The 22,222-nt window shown below is 46.6% G+C and overlaps 1 protein-coding gene across 2 annotated transcripts in view; it reads right to left on the bottom strand.

Annotated features, from left to right (window-relative positions):
* CUL9 (cullin 9) overlaps positions 1–22,222 on the bottom strand; it is a 67,335-nt gene that overhangs the window by 32,418 nt on the left and 12,695 nt on the right. For both annotated transcript variants that reach the window (XM_068232601.1, XM_068232599.1), the window contains exons 6-12: positions 10,138–10,328; positions 9,133–9,505; positions 6,684–6,846; positions 6,382–6,589; positions 6,110–6,294; positions 5,693–5,916; positions 2,475–2,712 (exon numbers count right to left, since the gene is read on the bottom strand). In XM_068232601.1, coding sequence (XP_068088702.1) covers positions 2,475–2,712; positions 5,693–5,916; positions 6,110–6,294; positions 6,382–6,589; positions 6,684–6,846; positions 9,133–9,505; positions 10,138–10,328 — 1,582 coding nt within the window. The remainder of the gene's footprint in view (positions 1–2,474; positions 2,713–5,692; positions 5,917–6,109; positions 6,295–6,381; positions 6,590–6,683; positions 6,847–9,132; positions 9,506–10,137; positions 10,329–22,222) is intronic.

Raw genomic sequence — 22,222 nt, forward strand, 5'->3', positions numbered from 1 at the left:
ATAAACTGCAGCCATTCTTACACTGTTAATGGCAGTGTTCTCAAACTTGACACAGTTGGTCACTGGGTGACTGGGATTAATATTCAGAAAAGTGGGTGGAGCCTACAACAACCAATCAAAATTCATCGATTGATTTTCAAGGGGAATATTGAAACTACTGCCATTCGTAGGCCCAGTGCACATGAAAAACCTCTAGCAGATCCTCAAAACGCTAGAGGTTTTTGAAGCAGATTTCATAGCGATTCTAGGCACGTTTAGAGACGTTTTCTAAACATGCCTAGCCTTTTTAAGAGGGTTTTTGTGTAGCAGATTACAAATGTTACAGTAAAAGCTGTTACTAAAACGCTTCTGTAACAAAAACGCCTGGAAAACCGCTCTGATCTAGCGTTTTTCAGAGCAGTTTCCACTTTCCTATACTTTAACATTGAGACAGAAACGCCTCAGAAATCTAAAAAATGCTACAGCCCCCAAGTTTGAGTTTGTGGAAAAAAACAACCCGCTCTGGTGTGCACCATCCCATTCACTTTCATTAGCCAAGTGGTTTTCCCCCTGCAAGCGTTTTGAAAAACGCTCCAGAACCGCTCTGGTGTACACTGTTAATGGCAGAGGCCTCAAACCTGCTACAGTCGGTCATTAAGTGATGGGGTTCAAATTCACTAAATGGGCGGAGCCACAAACAGCCCATCATATTTCTTTGCTGGATAAATGGCTTCCATTCACACAATTTTGATGCCAGGAACCTGAAAGCTCACAAACTTGGTCATTGAGTGACTGTGTCAAGCTTACAAAAAGTGGATGGAGTCAAAAACAAATTCCGCTGGGAAAATGTAAACTGCAGCCACTCTTACTGCTAATGGCAAGGTTCTCAAACTTTGCACAGTTGGTTACTGGGTGACTGGGATTAATATTCAGGGAGTGGGTGGAGCTTAAAAAAGCCAATCAAAATTCACCTGTTGATTTTCAAGGGGAATATTAACCACTTCCGGATTCTCGGAGCGTATATACACGCCCCTGAATCCTGAAGTGTATACCATGGAAACGGCCGCATACGAGCGGCCGTTCCATGTCAGTTCACGGAGGGTGTCTCCGTGAACACCCTGCTAGCCGATCGGCGGCTCGCAGGGTAAATGTAAACACACGGGGAAGATCTTCCCCGGTGTTTACATGTATACGGCGCTGCTGCGCAGCAGCGCCGTAGAGGAGATCGGCGATCCCCGGCCTCTGATTGGCCGGGGATCACCGGCATCTGATAGGCTAAAGCCTATCCCATCAGGCGCAGGACGGATTTCCGTCCTGCGCCGCTCACAGGGGGAGGGAGAGGGAGGGAAGGGGAAGGAGGCCAGGAAGCGATGCGGAGGGGGGCTTTGAAGAGCCCCCCCCGCAAGCGCAAGCAGCCGGCGGCGATCAGACCCCCCAGCAGGACATCCCCCTAGTGGGGAAAAAAGGGGGGGGAAGTCTGATCGCCCTGGCTGCTAGCTGATCTGTGCTGTGGGCTGGAGAGCCCACGCTGCACAGATCAGCATAAAATTTCATGGTGTGGAAGTGGTTAAAATTGCTGCCATTCTTGCAGTTAAAGGGAACCAGAGAGGAAGCTTACTAAAAAACAGGAAACTGTTTTATACATACCTGGGGCTTCCTCCAGCCCCATAAGCCTGGATCGCTCCCACGCCGCCATCCTCCGCTTCCTCTATCACCGGCACCGGGTCCCGTCACTTCCGGCGGACGCAGCCAACTGTCCGCATCACAGGGGCTCCCTCCATACCCTTACGCATGCGGCTGCGCAGTAGGCAGCCGCACGCGTAAGTATATGCAGGGAGCCCCTGTGATGCGGAGAATTGGCCGCGGCCGACTGGCGGTAATGACGGGACCCGGTACCGGCGGATCCAGGCAGCTGAGGACAGCGGCGTGGGAGCGATCCCTGTGAATGGGGCTGGAGAAAGCCCCAGGAATGTATAAAAACTTTCCCCCAACGTCTCTGGTTCCCTTTAATGGCAGAAGCCTCAAATCTGGTACAGTTGGTCATTGCGTCACTGGGGTTCAAATTCAGAAATGGGGCTGAGCCACAAAAAGCCAATGAGATTTGATATAGATAGATATAATATATAGATAGATATAATATATAGGTATATAGATATATATATATATATATATATATATATATATATATATATATATATATATATATATATATATATATATATATCCTGCGACCATTGTGTCCATGCCATAAGTCTTGCAGCCATGGTGTCCCTGCTACATATCCTGCAGCTACCATGTCCTTACTATATCTCCTGCAGCCGTGGTGTCCCTGCTATATCTTCTCAAGTCCTTTACCAGCACACAAACACACCTATACCTGTACATATTTCTACGCTTGTGGACACAATAGCCGTTACACAAACACCTCATGTGTTCACACACCATCCATCACAGACACACCCCTCAGCTGTACACACCCCATCCTTGCCTCTCACCTGTAGACACACAGCTGCAGACGCTTGTCACTCCTCAACTGCTCCAGACAGGAGAGAAGCTGCAGGAAAAAGTTGGGGTCAGTAAGGAGTTGGGGGACATCACAACGCAGGGAGGAGACGTCATCGCAAATGCATCGTTCCAGAGAAGGCAGAATCTCCCGACACATCTGACTGTCCTTCAAAGCACTTAGCAAAGACACCAGATCCATCTCCTGTACAGCGGGGACCGGAGCATTCTCTGAAAGAGACACACACATCTAAGAACCTTCCCTAAAAGAGACAGCCAGAGCCAAGAAGCTTCACTGAAAGAGACAGCCAGAGCCGAGAACCTTCCCTGAAAGAGACAAACACAGCTGAGAAACTTCACTGAAAGAGACAGACACAGCTGAGAACCTTCCCTGAAAGAGACAGACACAGCTGAGAAACTTCACTGAAAGAGACAGCCAGAGCCGAGAACCTTCCCTGAAAGAGACAGACACAGCTGAGAAACTTCACTGAAAGAGACAGCCAGAGCCGAGAACCTTCCCTGAAAGAGACAGACATGGCATACTCTGTCAGGAATACATATAGCTGAAGTTTCTCGGGAAGAGACAGATGTGCTGCTGGGTGTGATATTTGCCAGGTGTACTGCAGTGGTAACTATATCATGAGATTTGCCATTACATTATAATCTCATTATAGTAAACTCCAAGGGACCAGGAAAGTGGTGTACTATATCAGAAATTTACTATATCAGAAATTGTCCTAAAAAAAAATAAATAATCGCCCAGCATTCCCTGGTACATTCTCTGCTGCAACACTGTCCTCATACTGGAGGTACAATACTAGCACTTGCACATTTAGTGGCCTACAAGGTTAAGTAAAGCAGGCCATACACTGGCTCGATTCACGGCCGTTTCGACAGCAGATCCGATCCTGGGATCGGATCTGCTGCCAATCGCTTGCGCTAAACGCACCCGCCGATCCGATTCCCTCCCGAAATCGGATCGGACCGTCGATCGCGCCGTGCGGGAAATTACCCTCGATCGCCCGGCGGTAGGAGCGCGTCGCTTGCGGCGTACGATTCGGGCCCGATCCGAGCATGTATACATTACCTGAAGCTGGCTCCGGGGTCCTCTTCTCCTCGCTGCACCGCATTTCCGCATGTCCCAGTGTACGCTTATACTTCCTGTGTCACTCCGGTGACCAGGAAGTTGAAATAGAGGGCGCTCTATTTGAACTTCCTGGTCACGGAGTAACACAGGAAGCGCCGGGATGGAGCAAGAACAGCGGTGCGGTGCAGTGCGGAGAAGACGCCCGGGAGCCAGCCTCAGGTAATGTATACGGGGGGGACAGGCGGCAGGAGCAGCTGAACAGATTGTGATCGGTTTCAGGCTGAAATCGATTCACAATCTGTTTGCAGTAAAGGCAGCCATACGATCCCTATCTGATCAGATTCGATCAGATAGGGATCTGTCAGCTGGTCGATCTAATGGCACATCGACCAGTGTATGGCCACCTTAAACCTTAGGGCTGCATAGCCAGGCTTGTACAGTATCCAGGGCTTCAAAGTTGCAGCTGTCACTGGATAGAGGCAGCTACTCGCTTCTTGTGAGTGGCTCCGATACTTCCATGGGCGAGACTAGTAGCACATGTCCTGCAAAACCTTCAGCTCAAACTTGAGCCAATCATGAAGCCTCTTTTCAAAATGCGAGTGGCTCTGGTACCTCAGCGGGCGGGACTTGGCACTCAACTCTCCTTAGTTTTGCAGTGAGCAGGCCTGCTCTGATCTACACTACAAGTGAAAGTAGCCTGTACTGCGCTTCACATGCTACCAGGAGCATCATCGCTAACAAAGGAAGAGATACCAGGGAGTGCGTTCAATCCTGTGGGAAGACTGTGATACTTTTAATGGCAACTGCAAAGTGGAAGTGAGAACACTGAAATCTCCTTTGCTTACGTTCACATTATTCCTCATTTCATCCAATCTGCTTATTTGTACAGTACTGTATATCCAGCACCGATGCTATTCTTGGCTTAAAAATGATATCACGGTGGCGTAGTGGTTAGCGCACTCGCCTTGCAGCACTGGGTCCTGGGTTCAAATCCCAGCCAGGGCACTATCTGCAAGGAGTTTGTATGTTCTCCCCGTGTCTGCGTGGGTTTCCTCCGGGCACTCCGGTTTCCTCCCACACCCCAAAAACATACAGATAAGTTAATTGGCTCCCCCCTAAATTGGCCCTAGACTACAATACATACACTACACAATGCAGACATACGACTATGGTAGGGATTAGATTGTGAGCTCCTTTGTGGGACAGTTAGGGACAAGACAATATATATACTGTACATCGTGCTATATAAATACTAAATAATAATAAATATCAGGCATCAACTCACTTGCAACCAGCCTGAAGAGAGCAGCCACCTTGACTTATGACGCATGCACCGCCCATTGTTTACTATATCCAGAGCCAGCGTCACGTAGGGACCAAAAAACATGTTTACTACAACATAAGTTATAATATATCAGAGTTTAGTACACCAGGAGTTGCTCCCATAGACATAATGGAGATTGGCTGGGACCTGAAGAGGTAGTTAACTATACCCAAATGTTTACTATATCAGAGTTTATTATAACGGGATTATACTGTAATGCAGCCCAGCCATGGGGCTGGTTCTCCAACCTCTTGGGACCAGTAATCTCCGGAATGAAGAAGCTTCCTGGAGTAACCAAGTTGTGAGAACTTCCATTTCGTGGCCTCTGAGTGAGATTGGATGTTCTGGAAGTGACCTAACAAGGCTACAGTAACCCAGCCCTGTGGATGATGCTGCCCGTTGGATAGAGTCAGCTGGACTTTGATGAACTGTTTATTTCGGTGATCTCTGTATTTTGCTCCAGCCTCCATATTTAATTTGACTAAATGCCTGGACTTTGTGGACTTCTACTGATTTTTCAATCTATCGAGACTATAAATATGCTGGTAGTTCTTCTACCTAAGCTGGGCTGTTTCTGAAGTTTTGTTTTGCTGAAACCCCAAAAGTTGTTTAAACACCTGAACCTGAGCAGGAGACATAAATCCGCCCCATGACTAAATGTCAGAAGTAGCTCCGTCCTCATATTGAAGGTCAGGAGACGTAGCTCCACCCTGATGCTGAAGGTTAGGAGACGTAGCCCAACCCTAATACTGCAGGGCTTGTATGCCTAATGTAAGCTTAAAGCGTCTGGAGCTCCTCACCTTTATTATCCGAGTCACTTTTCTCATTGCTGTTCTTCAGAAGGTCGCTAAGCTGTTTCTGCATGAAGAGGTTCAGCCTGCCATACATGGAATTTCCAGACTCCTCAGGGAAATTCTGCAAGGCGGAGGAAAGCTCCACACTGGACAGCTGCTCTGACAAAGCCTTGTGGTTCTCTGTCAGCATCAGGACAACCAACAGTCCATTATACACAGAGGAGGAACACCTGCCGTACAGAAGAAAGAGTGTCATTCCAACCATCCCATGGTCACCAATCACTGAACACACAACCACAAATTTCATACTAACAAGCCCATTATACACAAAGGAGAAACACCTGCCGTACAGATGGAAGAGGGTCATTTCAACCACCCCAGGGACCCCAATTACTGATCACACATCCACAGCCCATAACTCACCCATCCACACCAGACATCTTGGCGATGGCACCAGGAATAGCTCTCAGTAGACTGGTTGAGTTTCCGCTGGCTGCAGAGCCAATACTGGAGAAGATTTCTTTGATCACCTGGGAATCCCCTGCATTTAGGCGTCTGGAACCTCCGCGCACATCACTGCTGCCCACACCGGTTAGCACCTTCAGGACCTGCCGTGGGGCAATGGCATCATACATTACAGGATGCTGGACACAGTGGACACATCTCATGGGCTTATGGCACAATGCTCCACTTACCGCAAGGCCTATATGCTGGATAGCAGCTGAGGACTGATGCTCCTGCATACATCCCAACACGGCTCGCACCCCTCCCTCTGTGGCAAAGAGGACCCGCCAGTCATATTTGGACATCACCAGGTAGGTCAGCTGTAAACAAGTGATCACCAGTAACTTGTCTTTCACCTGAGAAGTTGGAAGCTCCACCAGCAGCTTCACAATTCGATCTCTAAAAATCATAAGAATGAAAGTAAAGAGCCTGGCTGTGAGATTGTGACTGGGATAACATAAGCTGCAGCTGTAGGGAGTTGAGAAATATGTACCTGCATGCCGGCCGACACTCCATCTTCACACTGTGCATCTCTTCCAAGAGTTGCTGCTCCATCATCTGCACCACAAAGCCAAGAGCTTCCGCTCCACAAACCTTCCGCTTCACCTTGTCCAGCATCTCGGCTAGCAGCTCCAGGCACAGGGAACTTCCCATAGCTGAAAAAGCAAAAGGTACAGACTCAGACATCCATCTGCCTCCCACTCTACACGTCACCTACAGGGCAGCAGTGCCGAGATCACAAATCTGCAGAGGGTCCAGGGAACCACCCTCAGATGAGTGGTGGCTGCTGTCCTAAGAATCTTGCTATTCCCCTACAAGGTGTGAGCAGTAGATATGTAGCTACACTTCCCTGGTCTTAACTTGCCAATGTCATTACATCATTGGAGGAAAAGGACTGCCATCTTTTTGTGCCATTACATACATTAAATTATTTAGTCTATGGATGTGAATAATCTTCAAGCAACCAAAATATACGAAGGTATCAAAAAAGTATATGTAGCCATAGCACTAACCAAGGCAGCACTGGTACTGTAGGCTTAAGTATCAGTACGCCGTCGGTGAGTTGGTCGCAGGGCAAACCGAATGACGCCTCTCCCTGCTGCCGCTAAACTCCCCAATGGCGTTAAATACTATTGCCCTCCAGGTCGTCAGAACACAGAAGGTGGTGTAATTTGGGGTCCAGGCGATGACAGTGGGTGGTGCTTCTTCCAAGGCAACTGACAGCAGTGCCGGATATCTTTGGCTCTACTACTTGTTGGAACAAAGTTATCCAGCATTGCCTCAGAAGCAAAACAAATGGGGCGCACAGACATCACATTTTGTCACTTCCATGTAGTATGAGGGCGAACATATTTTGAGTACTTTATTTAGATTTTGTGTGTAAGCTCTCATACTGACTGCACGGAGGTGGTAAAATTGGCCAAAGAAAATTGGCTGTGTGTACTCGGCCTAATACTGTGGGCAGCACGGTGGCATGTGGGCAGCATGGTGGCGTAGTGGTTAGTGCTCTCGCCTTGCATTGCTGGGTCCTCGGTTCGAATCCCAACCAGGTCGACATCTGCAAGGCGTTTGTATGTTCTCCCCGTGTCTGCGTGGGTTTCCTCCGGGTACTCCGGTTTCCTCCCACATCCCAAATACATACAGATAAGTTAATTGGCTTCCCCCTAAAATTGGTCCTAGACTAAAATATACATGCACTACACAATACATACATAGACATAAGACTATAGTAGGGACTAGATTGTGAGCTCCTTTGAGGAACAGTTAGTGACAAGACTATATATACTCTGTACAGCGCTGCAGAAGATGTCGGCGCTATATAAATACTAAATAATAATACGTTTAGATGTTCCTTAAAGCGGGACTGAACTCGGAACTTCCTCTCTGCTTTAAAAGATACGCAACAGCATAATAAGCTTTAAAGAGAAATATTTATTTGTTACAGCTCATAGAAATCCTGCAATAGGTTTGCAGTATATCTACTTCCTGCCTTCATGGAAGCAGACATCTTGTTAAAGGGTTACTTAAGGCTGCATAAAAAAATGTTTTACTCACCTGGGGCTTCCACCAGCCCCCTGCAGCTGCCCGTTGCCCACGTTGTCTCCCTCCGATCCTCCTGTCCCCGCCGGCAGCCACTTCCAGTTTCGGTGACAGGTGCCGACAGGCTGGGAACGCGAGTGATCCCTCGCGTTCCTGGCCGCAATAGCGCCCTCTTTACTGCTATTGCGGCCAGGAACGCGAAGAATCACTCGCGTTCCCAGCCTGTCGGCGAAACCAGAAGTAGCTGCCGGCGGGGACAGGAGGATCGGAGGGAGACAGCGTGGGCACCGGACAGCTGCAGGGGGCTGGTGGAAGCCCCAGGTGAGTAAAACTCTTTTTTTTGCAGCCTTAAGTGTCCCCTTAACATCCTGTGTTTACCAATTAGCTCTCTGCTATGGAAGTCAGCTGACACGGTAAGGTATCAAATTATAACTTGTGATTAGACACCGATGAGGGGGAATTAGACATGCTAAACTATATTTTATCTACATTTTCCTTCTGTCCTGTGAAGGAGTTTAGGTCCACTTTAAGGGAGGAGGGGAGGGAACATGTGTAAGAGGGCTGGAAGGACTTGATTTGAGTGCTCTGCAACTTGGGAATGGTGTCTCAATTAAAAAAACTGCAAAGTGGCTTATCCACCACAATCTTCTCTTGCCCTCTGCTGCCCACGTCTGGCAACCAGTCACTACGGAAATTATTTCCTCCTCTGACAAGGGCTTTATGAAGAGAGACAACAAAACACACTGAGAGAATGTCAAACAAGAACACATGAAGTTTTGCTATGGTTCCCTCACGGCCTCACCTCACCTTGTAGATGTGCAGCAGGACTGGTAGGCGAATTGTGTGCAAGTCCTAGACAAATCCCTAACATTGTGCCCCACTGTGCTAACACCAAGACTTACATTTCCCCTTCTCCTCAGCTGGTGCAGACACCTTCATTCCTTCCTGAGAGAGAAGATTGCGGAGAACCTGAAGGTCTGTTGGCTCTGCATTCCCAGCATTGCCACCCTTATCACTTCTTCCCGACTCTTCACTCTTTGGCTTCTTAGAGAGGAGGCCTGTGGAAGCAGGGGGACCCTGAAGGGAGGAACTGGAACTGGGGATCTGTTTCTCTGCTGTGCTGGGACGCAGGACATACTTGGCATAAATACGCGAGCTTTGAAGGTCACTCAAAACCGAACCGTGACAATGTTCACCAAGAAATCCCAGAATCCTCTGTGCTAGATTAACTGGGATAGAGGCCAGTATGAAGCTCTGCTCATCCGGACCACACAGCTGCAAATAGAGAGACAAGAGAAACAAGCGAAGGAGTCAGTGCTTAAATTATGGATACTGAAAACATCTCATATCCAGCAAGCAATCATCATCATCACCTCTTCAAAACCTCAATCTACATAAAATAGCAGTGTACAGTACAGAAATCGGATCGTTCTTGGGGAGCACAGTACGTAGCCTGGGTGTTGTAGGATCAAACCAGTGTTTGGCCATATTGGCTCATATACAATTAACTTTTTCTCCAGAATTTTTTCCTCAGTGATATTTTTCAACTTGTCAATATGCCTTTTAACCCTTTCGGGACTGGATGGATCTGGCCCCTTTAAAGTGTACCTGACATGAAATAAAAATTCACACATACTTGGGGCTTCCTCCAGCCCCCCTCGGCTAGATTGCTCCCTCTGCACCGTCCTCCGCCTCCTGGTTCTTTTGTAAAGGCTCCCAGTAACTTTAACCAGTCGGGGCACACGCAGTGCAGCCACGCACGAACCAGTCTACCTCCCACGGCCAGGATACTACTCTTCCAGTCTATGTACTGTGCTCCCCGAGAATGATCAGATTCCCGTTTTCGAACCTCGTCTGTGGCAGATCCATCATGGCGGAGCCAGCTCTACATGAACCTTTTCACTCACCTCTTCCTCTAATCTATGTTTTATCATTTCCTGCACCTCCTGCTGCTCTTGGGGTTCCATCCTCCGAATGAAGAAGAGGACCTCCCACCACTCGTCCTGCCTCAGGATCCCTTTCTCCTCAATGGGTGCAGTGCCTAGATATGGGAGGGCATAAACACTGCCGTATGGCCGATTCTGCAGAGATGGAGTGACTGTGGAAGAAAGAAGAGTGAGTCGGGTTCTGAGCCTGTACTGCCTTATCCAATCTATTATGGCTGAATCCGAAGGACAGAGCTTTTTCCAATAACCCAATTATGCAGCATCCTCTTGTCATGTGGGATACATGCAAAACCTGAGCCCGTGTAATATCCAGTCACAGGCTATTAAGAACCTTTATAAGACGCATTGATCCTGCCAGGATACAAAAACCCTGGCGAGTTCCAAAAGTGGTCTTAGTACCAAATGATTTGTATATGACTTTGTTAAGGACACTAATGTTTTACAAACTTACAGAAAGCAATCCTAACCTAAAAGTCAGATTCCCCACATCCTTTTTTGAACAGAGATGTCATACTTATCCCAGTTCTCCATGTCAGATTTCCATCATCTTCAAAAACCTTATTTCATCAGCTGCCCACATTTACCCAGAATACACACACAGGTGGGGAGCAGATCTAGATCTAGCGGTGGACTTGGAGGATCATTCCAGGGGTTTGACAACCACAGCCTAGAAACATGGTCTTATGTAGTGGAGATGCATTACAAGGTCCATTTTCGCAGGTAACTTACACCTGACAAGAGTGGCCAGGTTTGATCCAAACTGCTGCTTTAGAGGACGCTCGCAAAAACGCACATTTAGTGGACGTGTACCAAGGTGCATAAGCTTAGACATAAGCTTATGCACTATGCAATAAGCTTATGTCTAAGCTTATGCACCTTGGTACACGTCCACTAAATGTGCGTTTTTGCACTATGCAATAATATATTCAGTAGTATACACTAGATATGGTAAATGAGATACAAATACGTTTGCCTAAAAATCAAACTTCATGTAAATTATAAGCAGCTTCAAATTGGACCAATCAGAAAAACTTCCTGCTAATTTCTATTGGTCCAAGTTCAAACTGCAAATAGAATACTTTTTCTAATTTTGGTTCTGTCCATTACCACAATTCATTGTAAATGAAACAACTCAGATGCAGTTGAAGTGCAGACATTCAGCTTTAACCTCCCTGGCGGTTTGTTAAAATCTGCCAGGGGGCAGCAAATACCTTTTTTTTAATTATTATTTTTTTTTTTCATGTAGCGAGACAATGTCTCGCTACATGATAGCCGCTGCTGAGCGGCATCCCCCCAGCCCCTCCGATCGCCGCCGGCGAACGGAGATCAAGAGATCCCGTTCAAAGAACGGGATCTCTTGGAGGGCTTCCCCCGTCGCCATGGCGACGGGGCGGGATGACGTCACCGACGTCGTGACGTCAAAGGGGAATCCGATCCACCCCACGGCGCTGCCTGGCACTGATTGGCCAGGCAGCGCACGGGGTCTGGGGGGGGCGGCTGCGGCGACGGGTATAGCGGCGGATCGGCGGCGATCGGAGGTTACACGCAGCTAGCAAAGTGCTAGCTGCGTGTAACAAAAAAAAAAATTATGCAAATCGGCCCAGCGGGGCCTGAGCGGTGCCTCCCGGCGGCATAGCCCGAGCTCAGCTCGGGCTTACCGCCAGGGAGGTTAATTCAACGGGGGGAACAAAACAATTGCAAAAAAATGTGTTTTTTAACACAACCCCTTTCTTTCAAGGGCTCAAAAGTAATTGGACAAAATAAAAAGGGACTCCGAGCACCTCTCATGGGCATGCCTTTAAGACCCCGACCAGTACTGCAAAGTACTTAGAGATGCATACCTTTCTGTAGCTTGTGCTCTCCTCTTTCATTTGATGCCTAAAACGCGGTTCTACCCCAAATGGTTTTCGTTCGACTTCAATTTAAAAATAGCGGCTGCCATCTTGGCTATGTGATAACTTCCGGGTAACCCCTGTCTTCTCTGTTAGAGAAGTGCATCACTGAATAAAGCAGGAAGAGGAAGTGACACGCATGGCCATTGCAAGAGGCTCTTCCATAGAGGTCATAGCACGACCTTGTTGGAAGTCATCTGGCTTAAAGGCATGCCCATGAGAGGTGCGCGGAGTCCCTTTAAATAACTGGAAATAAAATGTCCATTTCTAATACTTGATTGAGAACCCTTTACTGGCAATGACAGCCTGAAGTCTTTAAAGAGACACTTTAACATCAAAAAGTTCCCCTGGTGCAGCGAGACCCCCGGACGGAGGACGGCGTGGGAAGCCTCATTGGGACCCTGAGGCTTCCCCCTCCCGAGGTGAGTACCCCCCAGGGGAACTTTTTGATGTTACAGGTTTTCATGGACATCCCCAGATGCTGGGTTTCCTCCTTTTTAATGCTCTGCCAGGCCTTTACTGCAGATGCTTTCAGTAACTGTTTGTTTGGGAACCTTTCTGTCCAAAGTTTAGTCTTCAACAAGTGAAATGCACACTCAATGGGGTTAAGATCAGGTGACTGACTAGGCCATTCAAGAATTTTCATCTTCATTGCTTTAATAAACTCCTGGGTTGCTTTGGCTGTATGTTTTGGATCATTGTCTATCTGTATCACTAAACTCCGACCAATCAATTTCACTACATTTACCTGGATTTGAGCAGACATTATGTCTCTGAACACCTCAAAATTCATTCGGCTGCTTCTGTCTTGTGTCACAGCAATAAACACTAGCGTTCCATACCAAAGCCATCACAGCGCCTCCACCGTGTTTTACAGATGATGTGCTATGCTTTGGATAATGAGCTGTTCCACACCTTCTCCAAACTTTTTCTTGCCATCATTCTGGTAAAGGTTGATTTTGGCTTCATCTGTCCAAATAATGTTTTTCTAGAACTATACTGGCTTTTTTTTTTATGTTGCAGAGTACACCAGTGCTTGCTTTCTTTCTCAGAATGAAACAAATTGCAGATTTTGCAGCTCGTAATATTGTAGCAATTTCTCATATGGGTTTTTTTGTTTTGTTTATTGCAGCATGAAAGGCTTCTTTCACCTGCATGGAGAGTTCCTCTAAGTCAATTGTCAACATATTTTTTTAGCCCCTGAAATAAAGGGATTGTGTTAACCGCTTGATGACCCAGCCTTTACCCCCCCTTAAAGAGAAACTCCGACCAAGAATTGAACTTTATCCCAATCAGTAGCTGATACCCACTTTTACATGAAAAATATAATGATTTTCACAAACAGACCATCAGGGGGCGCTGTATGACTGATTTTGTGCTGAAACCCCTCCCACAAGAGGCTCTGGTACCGTAAGGTACTCTGGGCAAACTGCCACAATGTAACAATGACACACACAGGAAATGGCTGTTTATAGCTGTCTGTTAAAGCCAGAACAGCTACATAATCTGCCCACAGTAACAATGTCACCATGTAATACATGTCAGAATGTGAATCTGGGAGAGGAAATATTTTACAATGAGCAAACTCTGACTAAATCATGTATACATAATTATTGTAAAAATTAAGCACCTTTTTATATTAAATTATTTTCACTGGAGTTCCTCTTTAAGGACCAGCGCTATTTTTTGTGATCTGTGCTGGGTGGGCTCTGCAGCCCCCAGCACAGATCAGCTGGCACGCAGAGCGATCAGATTGCCCCCCTATGGGGATGATGTGCAGGGGGGGGGTCTGCTCGCTCCTCCTGGCTGGCATGTTGCGGGGGGGGGGCACCTCAAAGCCCCCCTCCGTGGCGAAATTCCCCCCTCCCTCTCACCCCTGGTGATCCGGGCTGCACAGGACGCTATCCGTCCTGTGCAGCCAGTGACAGGCTGTCCCCTGTCACATGGCGGCGATCCCCGGCCGCTGATTGGCCGGGGATCGCCGATCTGTGTTATGGCGCTGCTGCGCAGCAGAGCCGTACAATGTAAACAAAGGAGACAAATGTCTCCTAAGTTTACATTTAGTCTGCGAGCCGCAATCAGCGGCTCACAGGCTATTCACGGAGACCCGCTCCATGATCTAACAGGAAACGGCCGCTCGCGCGAGCGGCCTTTCCTGATTAATTAGGGAGGCCCCTGGCGAAGCAGATCTGCGTCGCTGGTCCTCCAGCTACCACTTTGCCGCCGCACGGTATGAGTGTGCGGTCGGCAAGTGGTTAAAAAAAATGCTTTAGTTGCCTTATTTTTATGCAATCATTCACCCATCTGAGATGATCCATTTAAAATTCATGTGGTAATGTACAGAACCAAAATTCGAAAAAAGTGTCTGTCCAAATATTTATGAACCTAAATGTATAATTTACAGGAAATTTGAATTTTAGGCAAACTTATTTGCATCTCATTGACCATCGCTGGTAGGCACCAAAGTCCCCGATGACAGCTCTATTATATTCCAGACGAGGTCTCTTCAACCCATTATAAACTTATTATGCACATCTTCGAACCTGTTAAAGGGAACCCAAGGAGACAAACAAATGAAGGCGGTTATATTTATTTCCTTTTAAACAATGCACATTCCCTGGCTGTCCTCCCGATGCACAGCCTCTATTACTTTGAACCCTAGACCCTGAACAAGCATATGCAGAGCAGATGTTTCTGGGAAAAATCTGACTAGATTAGCTGCATGCTTGTTTCAGGTGTGTGATTCAGATACTTCTGATGCCAGAAAAATGAACAGGAACTGCCAGGCAACTGGTATTGTTTAAAAGGAAATAAATATTGCGGCATCTATAGGTCTGTTGCCTCTGACTTCTTTAAGAATGATTATAGCTAAATCATGAAAATCTCTAATCCTCAGCTTTGACATGTCCGTATATAGATACGCCAAGCTCTATGATAACCTAAAGGTGATAGTAGTTGACAAAATTAAAAAAAAAAAAAAAAATTGTGGCAGCCTCTATACAAATGTTAATACAGACTCCCACCGCCCTCTTTCCATGATTATAATCATTGTTATACCGGATAGCCTCTGGAAACACTAACTAAAGAAAGATAAAAAAAAAAAAAACCTTCCCTACAGCCTCAGTGTGTCAGAAAGTATTCCGCTAAAGAAACGCCAAATGTAGGGAAAAACGAAAAAGTGACCCTTAATAAAGTCCCAACCAGCCGAAGAACAGAAAATAGTGCTTAAAGAGGGTAAGGGTCGTGGTCCCAGCCGCCAATTTGAAACTCCGTTACCAGTAAGTCTAACTGGAGGTTTCCTCTAATTGGCGTCTGGGACCTGTGAAGAGAGAAACAAGAAGTCCGTGCAAGACTCCCGTAGTGAGGGATTACAGCCTGGAGCACTTTTCTGCCAAATGACTGGTCCTGTTGTGACAACACATCCACTCTATAATGCTTGATAACAGTAAATGTGCTCGACCAAGTTGCCGCTTGACAGATCTGTTGAATAGAAGCGCCAGCCCTCTCAGCCCAGGAAGTAGACAGTGATCTTGGAGAGTGGGCTTTAATGTTGGGCGGCAATGGACACTGACTACCCTCATATGCAAGAATTATAGTCTGCCTGATCCATCTAGAAATAGTTTGCTTGGATGCTTGCTGGCCCTTATTCTTTCCAGAGAAAATAACTAAAAAATGGCTAGACCTTCGAAACTCTCTAAACCTTGTGAGATAGACTAGCAGGGAACTTCTTACGTCTAAACAATGGAAATCGGCCTCTGTGGCACAAGAGGGATTGGTACAGAAAGAAGGCAAAACAATCTCCTGTGGCCTGTGAAATTCTGAAGAAACCTTTGGAAGATAATTTGGATCCAGTCGAAATCTCACACTGCCTGGACAAAGAATGGACCCTTAATTGATGAAGCTTTTAAAATCGCTCAAACGTCTAGCTGACGTAATTGCAACTAAGAATGCAACCTTAAAGGAAAGAAATTTAATGTCAATTTCTTCAATTGGTTCAAAAGAGGACCTTTGATAAGGCTGTTTAAAATCAAAGACAAATCCCATTGAGGAAAGATCTTAGGTTTCACCGGAGTGGATCTTTAAATGGCTTTAAAGAAATTTCTGTCCAATTCCTATCTAATAAAATAGATAAGGCTGAGCACTGAACCTTGAATGTACTAGGAGCCAGTTTCATCTCGAAACCCTCCTGAAAAAAAAATTCTAGGATGGATGCCGTTAAAGAATGATCTCTGACATGAGTGCTGCACCAAGTTAAATACACCTTCCAAACTTTACAATATATTTTCGGAGTTACTGGTTTTCTGCATTTCATTAAGGTTTCAATGGCTTTCTCAGACAGACCCTTGTCTCTTAAAATTACCCTTTCAGGAATAATTGGGGCTTGGGATGATACAATAGTCCCTGGATCAGAAGATCCGGACGCATTGGAAGCATGAACGGAGGTTCCCTGGCCACCTTTTGTAGAGCTGCAAACCGTGGTCTTTTTGGCCAGAGGGGAGCAATTAGAATAAAATCTACATGTTCTCTTTGGGCCTTGATTAGTACCTGGGACAGCAGGGTGAGTGGAGGAAACACATAAAGGTTAAAATTTCAAGGATGACTTAGTGCATCCAGCCCCAGTAACCTTGAGCATCGGTGGAGAGAAAATAATTGATCCACCTTCGCATTCGTCGGGGAGGCGAAAAGGTCTATGTCTGATATTCCGAATTTCTTGGTTACCAAGCTGAAAACCTCCTGATGAAGTTCCCATTCCAACTGAATTACCTCTTGGCGGCTTAGAAAATCCACTTCCAGATTCAGAACTCCCTTTATGTGAACTGCTGACAAGTATAGAACCCGAGGTTCCTCCCAGTCCAATATCTCCACACAAAGGGACATTAAATCCCCCGATCTTGTCCCTCCCTGTTTTAACAGGTAAGCTACCGTCTGAAAATACTACAACATGTTTCTCCACAACCAGATGCTGAAAGGCCAGGAGAGCCTTCTGAACTGCCAGGAGTTCCCTGAAATTGGAAGATTTTCCCCTTATAACCTGAGACCAATGACCCTGCTCATGATTTCCCAGAGTTGTTGCTCCCAAACCCCATGAGCTTGCATCCGTATAAATCTTTATGGGGTCGTTTTGTCTCCACCAGCGACCCCTGTCGAGATTCTGAATTTGTAACCACCAGAGAAGACTGGATTTTACCGCTTCTGGAAGTGGAATAAGACAATCTAGGCTCTCCTGTGATCTGTCCCATCTGGACAGGAGAAGAGCCTGTAGCATTCTGCTCTGAGCCTAAGCCCAGGGAACTGCTGAGATGGATGCAATGAAGAGTCCCAGGACTCTCATAATCTGTCGTAGTGAGCACTCCTGAAGACCTCGGAGACAACCTACCTCTGACTGTGTCTTTGATCTTTTCTCCTCTGGAAGAAAAATCTTTTCTTCCTGAGAATTTATTTTGTAACCTAAAAAGTTTATTTCCTGAACAGGAACTAGTGCAGACTTTGGATAATTTATAATCCAACAGACCAGAATTAAAGTCTTCAACACTAGATCCCTGTGGATCTTGAGAGGATACTCTGATTCTGAAAAGCTCAAAAGATTGTCCAGATAAGGCACGATCGAGATTCCCTGAAGTCTCAACACTCATTACCTCTGCCAGAACCTCTGTGAAAATGCTAAGAGCTGAGGCTATCCCAAATGGAGATCTATTGAGATTAAAAGAAACAAAAAACAAACTTGTTTCCCTTCATTAGAGCTCTTACCGTGTAAATGCTTTCCATCCTGCCTTTCTTGTACACCAAAAAAAGGCTTGAGGGACTTCAAGTTCAGAATGAACCGGAAGTCTCCACTGGACTTCTTTACTAGAAAAACGTGAGAATAATAACCTTGAAACTATTGCTTCAGAGGAACAGGAATAATTACTGTTTTGTCCAATAATTTCACAATTTTCAGCTCCGGGCCTCTGGCTTTTTCTGGGCCTCTTGGAGTTTCGTTTATAATTTTTTTCTGGTGTGTGTGTGTGTGGGGGGAGGGGGGGGGGGGGGGGGGGGGTTGAGGAGTGAAAATTGAAGGCGGTAGCCTTGCCTTACAATCTGCAATACAAAAGGATCGGGATTCAATTCTTCCCGTTGTATCTCCCCCCACCTGGAGAGTCATTTTGGGAGATCGGTTCGCTTTCGGAAAGGACCACTATCTCTGCACATCCCGGCCTTTAGATTGTTCATTAGCTTGTTTCTTCACAACAAAAGGCCTTTTGCCCTTGAAAGTCTTTCACTTATTAGGAAAAAAATTTCTGCTGAAAGGGACAAAACATTTTCTAATTCAGAACCAAACAGTAGATTTCCTTCAAAAGGAATTGAACATAACATTCTTAGATGTAAAGTCTCCTTCCCAGGTTTTCAGCCACACAGCTCGTCTAGCCGAATTAATAAGAGCCGCGGTACGAGCAGAAACTCTGATGAGTTCTGTAACTGCGTTCGATAAAAATGCAAAAGCCTTCAAAACCACCGGCAGAGAAGCCTTAGGAGTCAAGAGGCTCACCTGAACTAATATGACTGATTAGATTGTCCATCCAAATCATCAGATTACGTGAAATACAAGTGGCTGAAAATCCTGGCAGGAAACCAAAGGCTACTTACTCCCGGCTTTCTTAAGTAAAGCATCAACTCTTTTATCCATAGCTTCTTTAAGGGCCCCAGCACCCTCAAAAGACAAATAACAATCTTTTGACTATTTGGATAAAGAAGTGTCCAGTTTAGGACACAATCATTTTAACCATTTCAGTGTGAGCAAAAGGGTACTTTCGTTTAGCAGATTTAGATATGAACAATCGTTTTTGTCTGGAACCGGCCACTGAGACATAATATCCTTTAAAGATTGATTTATTGAAAAAAAAACTCTGCCAGGTTGATGAGCTAAACCTGAATAAAAATGATCCGGCTCTGGCACTGTCTGTCTCTTTAATTTGCTCTGTAGAATAAACAGCCTTGAGTAACTCAGAAGATTCAACTAAACAAAAATCTGGGTGTCCTAACTTTCTCCGATTCCTCTGGCTGAGGCTGCTCTCCCTCTTCCAAAGAAATAACCTCAGATCCAGGGCCGGCTTTTGATATGAGCGACCGGAGTGGTCGCTCAGGGCGCCAGCTCTCAAGGGCGCATGCGCCGTCGCCCCTTGCCGCCCCGCTGTCTCTCCCTGCGTCCTCTGTCTGTAATTAGAGGAGGACTACAAGAACATGGTTGGCGATGTCCACAAATGCGGACAATCGGCGGCCATTTAACTACAGATCTAACTACGGTCTAACTACAGATGGAGCGGAGAGAAGAGTGACGTCAGCGATGGAGCGTAGAAGTCAGGTGAGTCAGTCTCTGCCCGGCCCGCTGCCGCAGAAGAGGGGGGGGGGGGTTGACTGGGGGCATACTACCTACACTGGGGCATACTACCTACCCTGGGGACAGCTATGCTATTACACTGGGGGCATACTACCTACACTGGGGGCATACTACCTACACTGGAGGCAGCTATGCTACTACACAGGGGGGCCCTAACACTGCTACTGCCTATAGAGCGCGTCCTAGTGGCTGCAGCTCTGGCGCTTTGAGTCCGCCAGGAGAAAAGCGCGATATAAATGTTCTGTTTGTTTGTACTACACTGGGGCAACTATACTACCTACACTGGGGGCAGCTATGCTACCTATATGGGGCAACTATACTACCTACACTGGGGGCAACTATGCTACCTATACTGGGGGCAACAATACTAGCTACCCTTTACTGGGGCACCTATACGACCTATACTGAGGGCTACTATACTAGCTACCTTTACTGTGGCAACTATACTACCTATACTGAGGGCTACTATACTAGTTACCTTTACCGTGGCTACTATACTACCTATGCTTGGCTACCTACACTGAGGGCACCTACACATGAGATCCTATACTGAGGGCACCTATACCTGGCTACCTACCTACCTACCTATACTGAGTCTGAGGGCATTTTTTGGGGAGGGACACACCACAGCTATGACGTGCCTTGCAAATTGTTGGTGCTATATATAGGCGTGTGTGTGTGCGTGCGTATGTGTGTACGCACACAAAGAGGATGGGGGGGGGGGCACCAAAATTCGGTTTCGCTCAGGGTGCAGTGAAACCTAACGCTGGCCTTGCTCAGATCTGTAATAATCAACAAACTGGCAGTGGAAAAATTTCAACTGCAAGACATGCGATACCCACTCGCATTAATCACAGACAATACTCAATAGCCTCATATTAGTTACAAAAAGTAATGATGAACTTTATTAAGAAATAGTTACTATAGATAAAAGTTAAAAAGCACATGGGATGGCCACCCCGTCACAACTCAACCAACCCAACCCAACCTCACATACACAAACATCCGCCGGCATCTAACTGTACAGATGGAAAATCGCTGGTCTACATCAATTGTGAAAATCAATTAGCATGTTTCAGGTAGAGAGTCCCAAAAAAATTGCATGATATTAATGAATGAAGTCTCTGCAAACAACTATCAATAAATAGAAAGAGACTCGTTCCTGAATCCACAAGCTGCCCTTGTGCTGTAGCATATAGCAGAGTTCACCAATGTAGTGAGTCAGAAAGCACCATCAACAGTGCAACAGTCTATTGCAGCACAGCAGCAACGCGAATAATATAGCCAGAACAAGCATGAAAGCTAGAGGCAATAAGTAACATACAAGCGCAGAGCAGCGCATCTCATGCAGATGCAGTATGTTAGGCTTGTCTCACCATATCCACAATTCTGGGAGGTGTAGAGAGCGATGATGCCTCTCGTCACATGCAACGATCCGGTGCAGAGATCAGCTCGTAACACCTAGATGTCCATTGCCAGCGGTGGGAGTATAGGATGGCCGGAAGAGGAGGATGCGGACTACAGGTCCAAGCAGCGGCGGTCACGGTCAATGTGGCCAGACAGCATGCGTGGTGGTGTTGTGAGCCCTTTCACAGACCTGTAGTAGATGCCGGAGTAGAAGTTGGGACGGCGTTGCGTCCCATGCAGTGACGTGTAGCTCCCCCGATGTTTCGCCGGCTTCTGGCTTTCTCAAGGGGGCGTGAACCTCAGATCTGTCTTCACCCTCTTCCCCCCCTCTTCCTCCTCATCCTAAACCCCTAAGACCTCTGAGGTGGTGGAGGACTGGGAAAGGATAACATGCGAAGGCCCCAGAAACGGTATTTGTACTTCAGAGGGAACAAAGGATTCTTAACTGTTATCTAAAGTATTCTGCATTTTTTTATTCAGTGTCCATTACCCCCTTTAAAATATTCAATGGCTCAGTGGCAATGACCGCATCTGTACAGGGCTGACAGGCATTCTTGGGAGCATCAAAAGGTATTTTGATATTACAAAATCTGCACCTCTTATAGGTAGGTGCATGGATTTAGAGTCAGATTTAGCCTGAAAACAGACAAAAAAAACATGCCTCAGAATAACCCCGAAGAGAAAAATGCAAGTCAGTATGTTTTTCCTCTACCGGAGGACTTACCTCCCCTGAACCTGATGCTTGCGACTGCAAGGAGGACGAAGACTTGGCCACTGCTACTGCAGTTGTTGCCGCCACTGCTGCTGACTAAGCCTCCATAGTGAGACGCCAGAGAACGCCAGGATCACCTGCTCTATATTCCCGGTTCTCCGCTCCTTCCGCTTTCTAGCCACACTCCGACACCGGAAGTACTTCAGCCCAGAACCAACACTTGGAAAGCACAAGCTCCACCTCTGTCAGTGTTTGCGGCGTGCGGAAGCGGAATAGGATGTATGCCAGCTGTTTAAACCTGCCGGTAGCCGCAAAACTATCTTAAGAAGTAACGAGGGATCCCTTCAGCTCCGCGTGAGCTCCTTCTAAGTGTATTTCCCCAGCGGAAACACTGATGAACTGAGGATGTAGGGAAGGGCGGGAGCTTTTAATCTTTCTTTAATTAGTGTTTCCACAAATCAGCTGGCCACTGATACTTCACTGGTCCCAAACGCTAATTAGAGAAAATGTTCTACTAAATGACATCTGAAGTGGGTGTGATATGGAGGCTGTCATATTTATTTCCTTTTAAACAATACATGTTGCTTGGCCGTCCTGCTGATTTCTTTGGCTGCCATAGTGTCTTAATCACAACAGAAACAAGCATGCAGCTAATCTTGC

The sequence above is a fragment of the Hyperolius riggenbachi genome, chromosome 4, assembly GCF_040937935.1.
Source record: "Hyperolius riggenbachi isolate aHypRig1 chromosome 4, aHypRig1.pri, whole genome shotgun sequence".
Taxonomy (NCBI): domain Eukaryota; kingdom Metazoa; phylum Chordata; class Amphibia; order Anura; family Hyperoliidae; genus Hyperolius; species Hyperolius riggenbachi.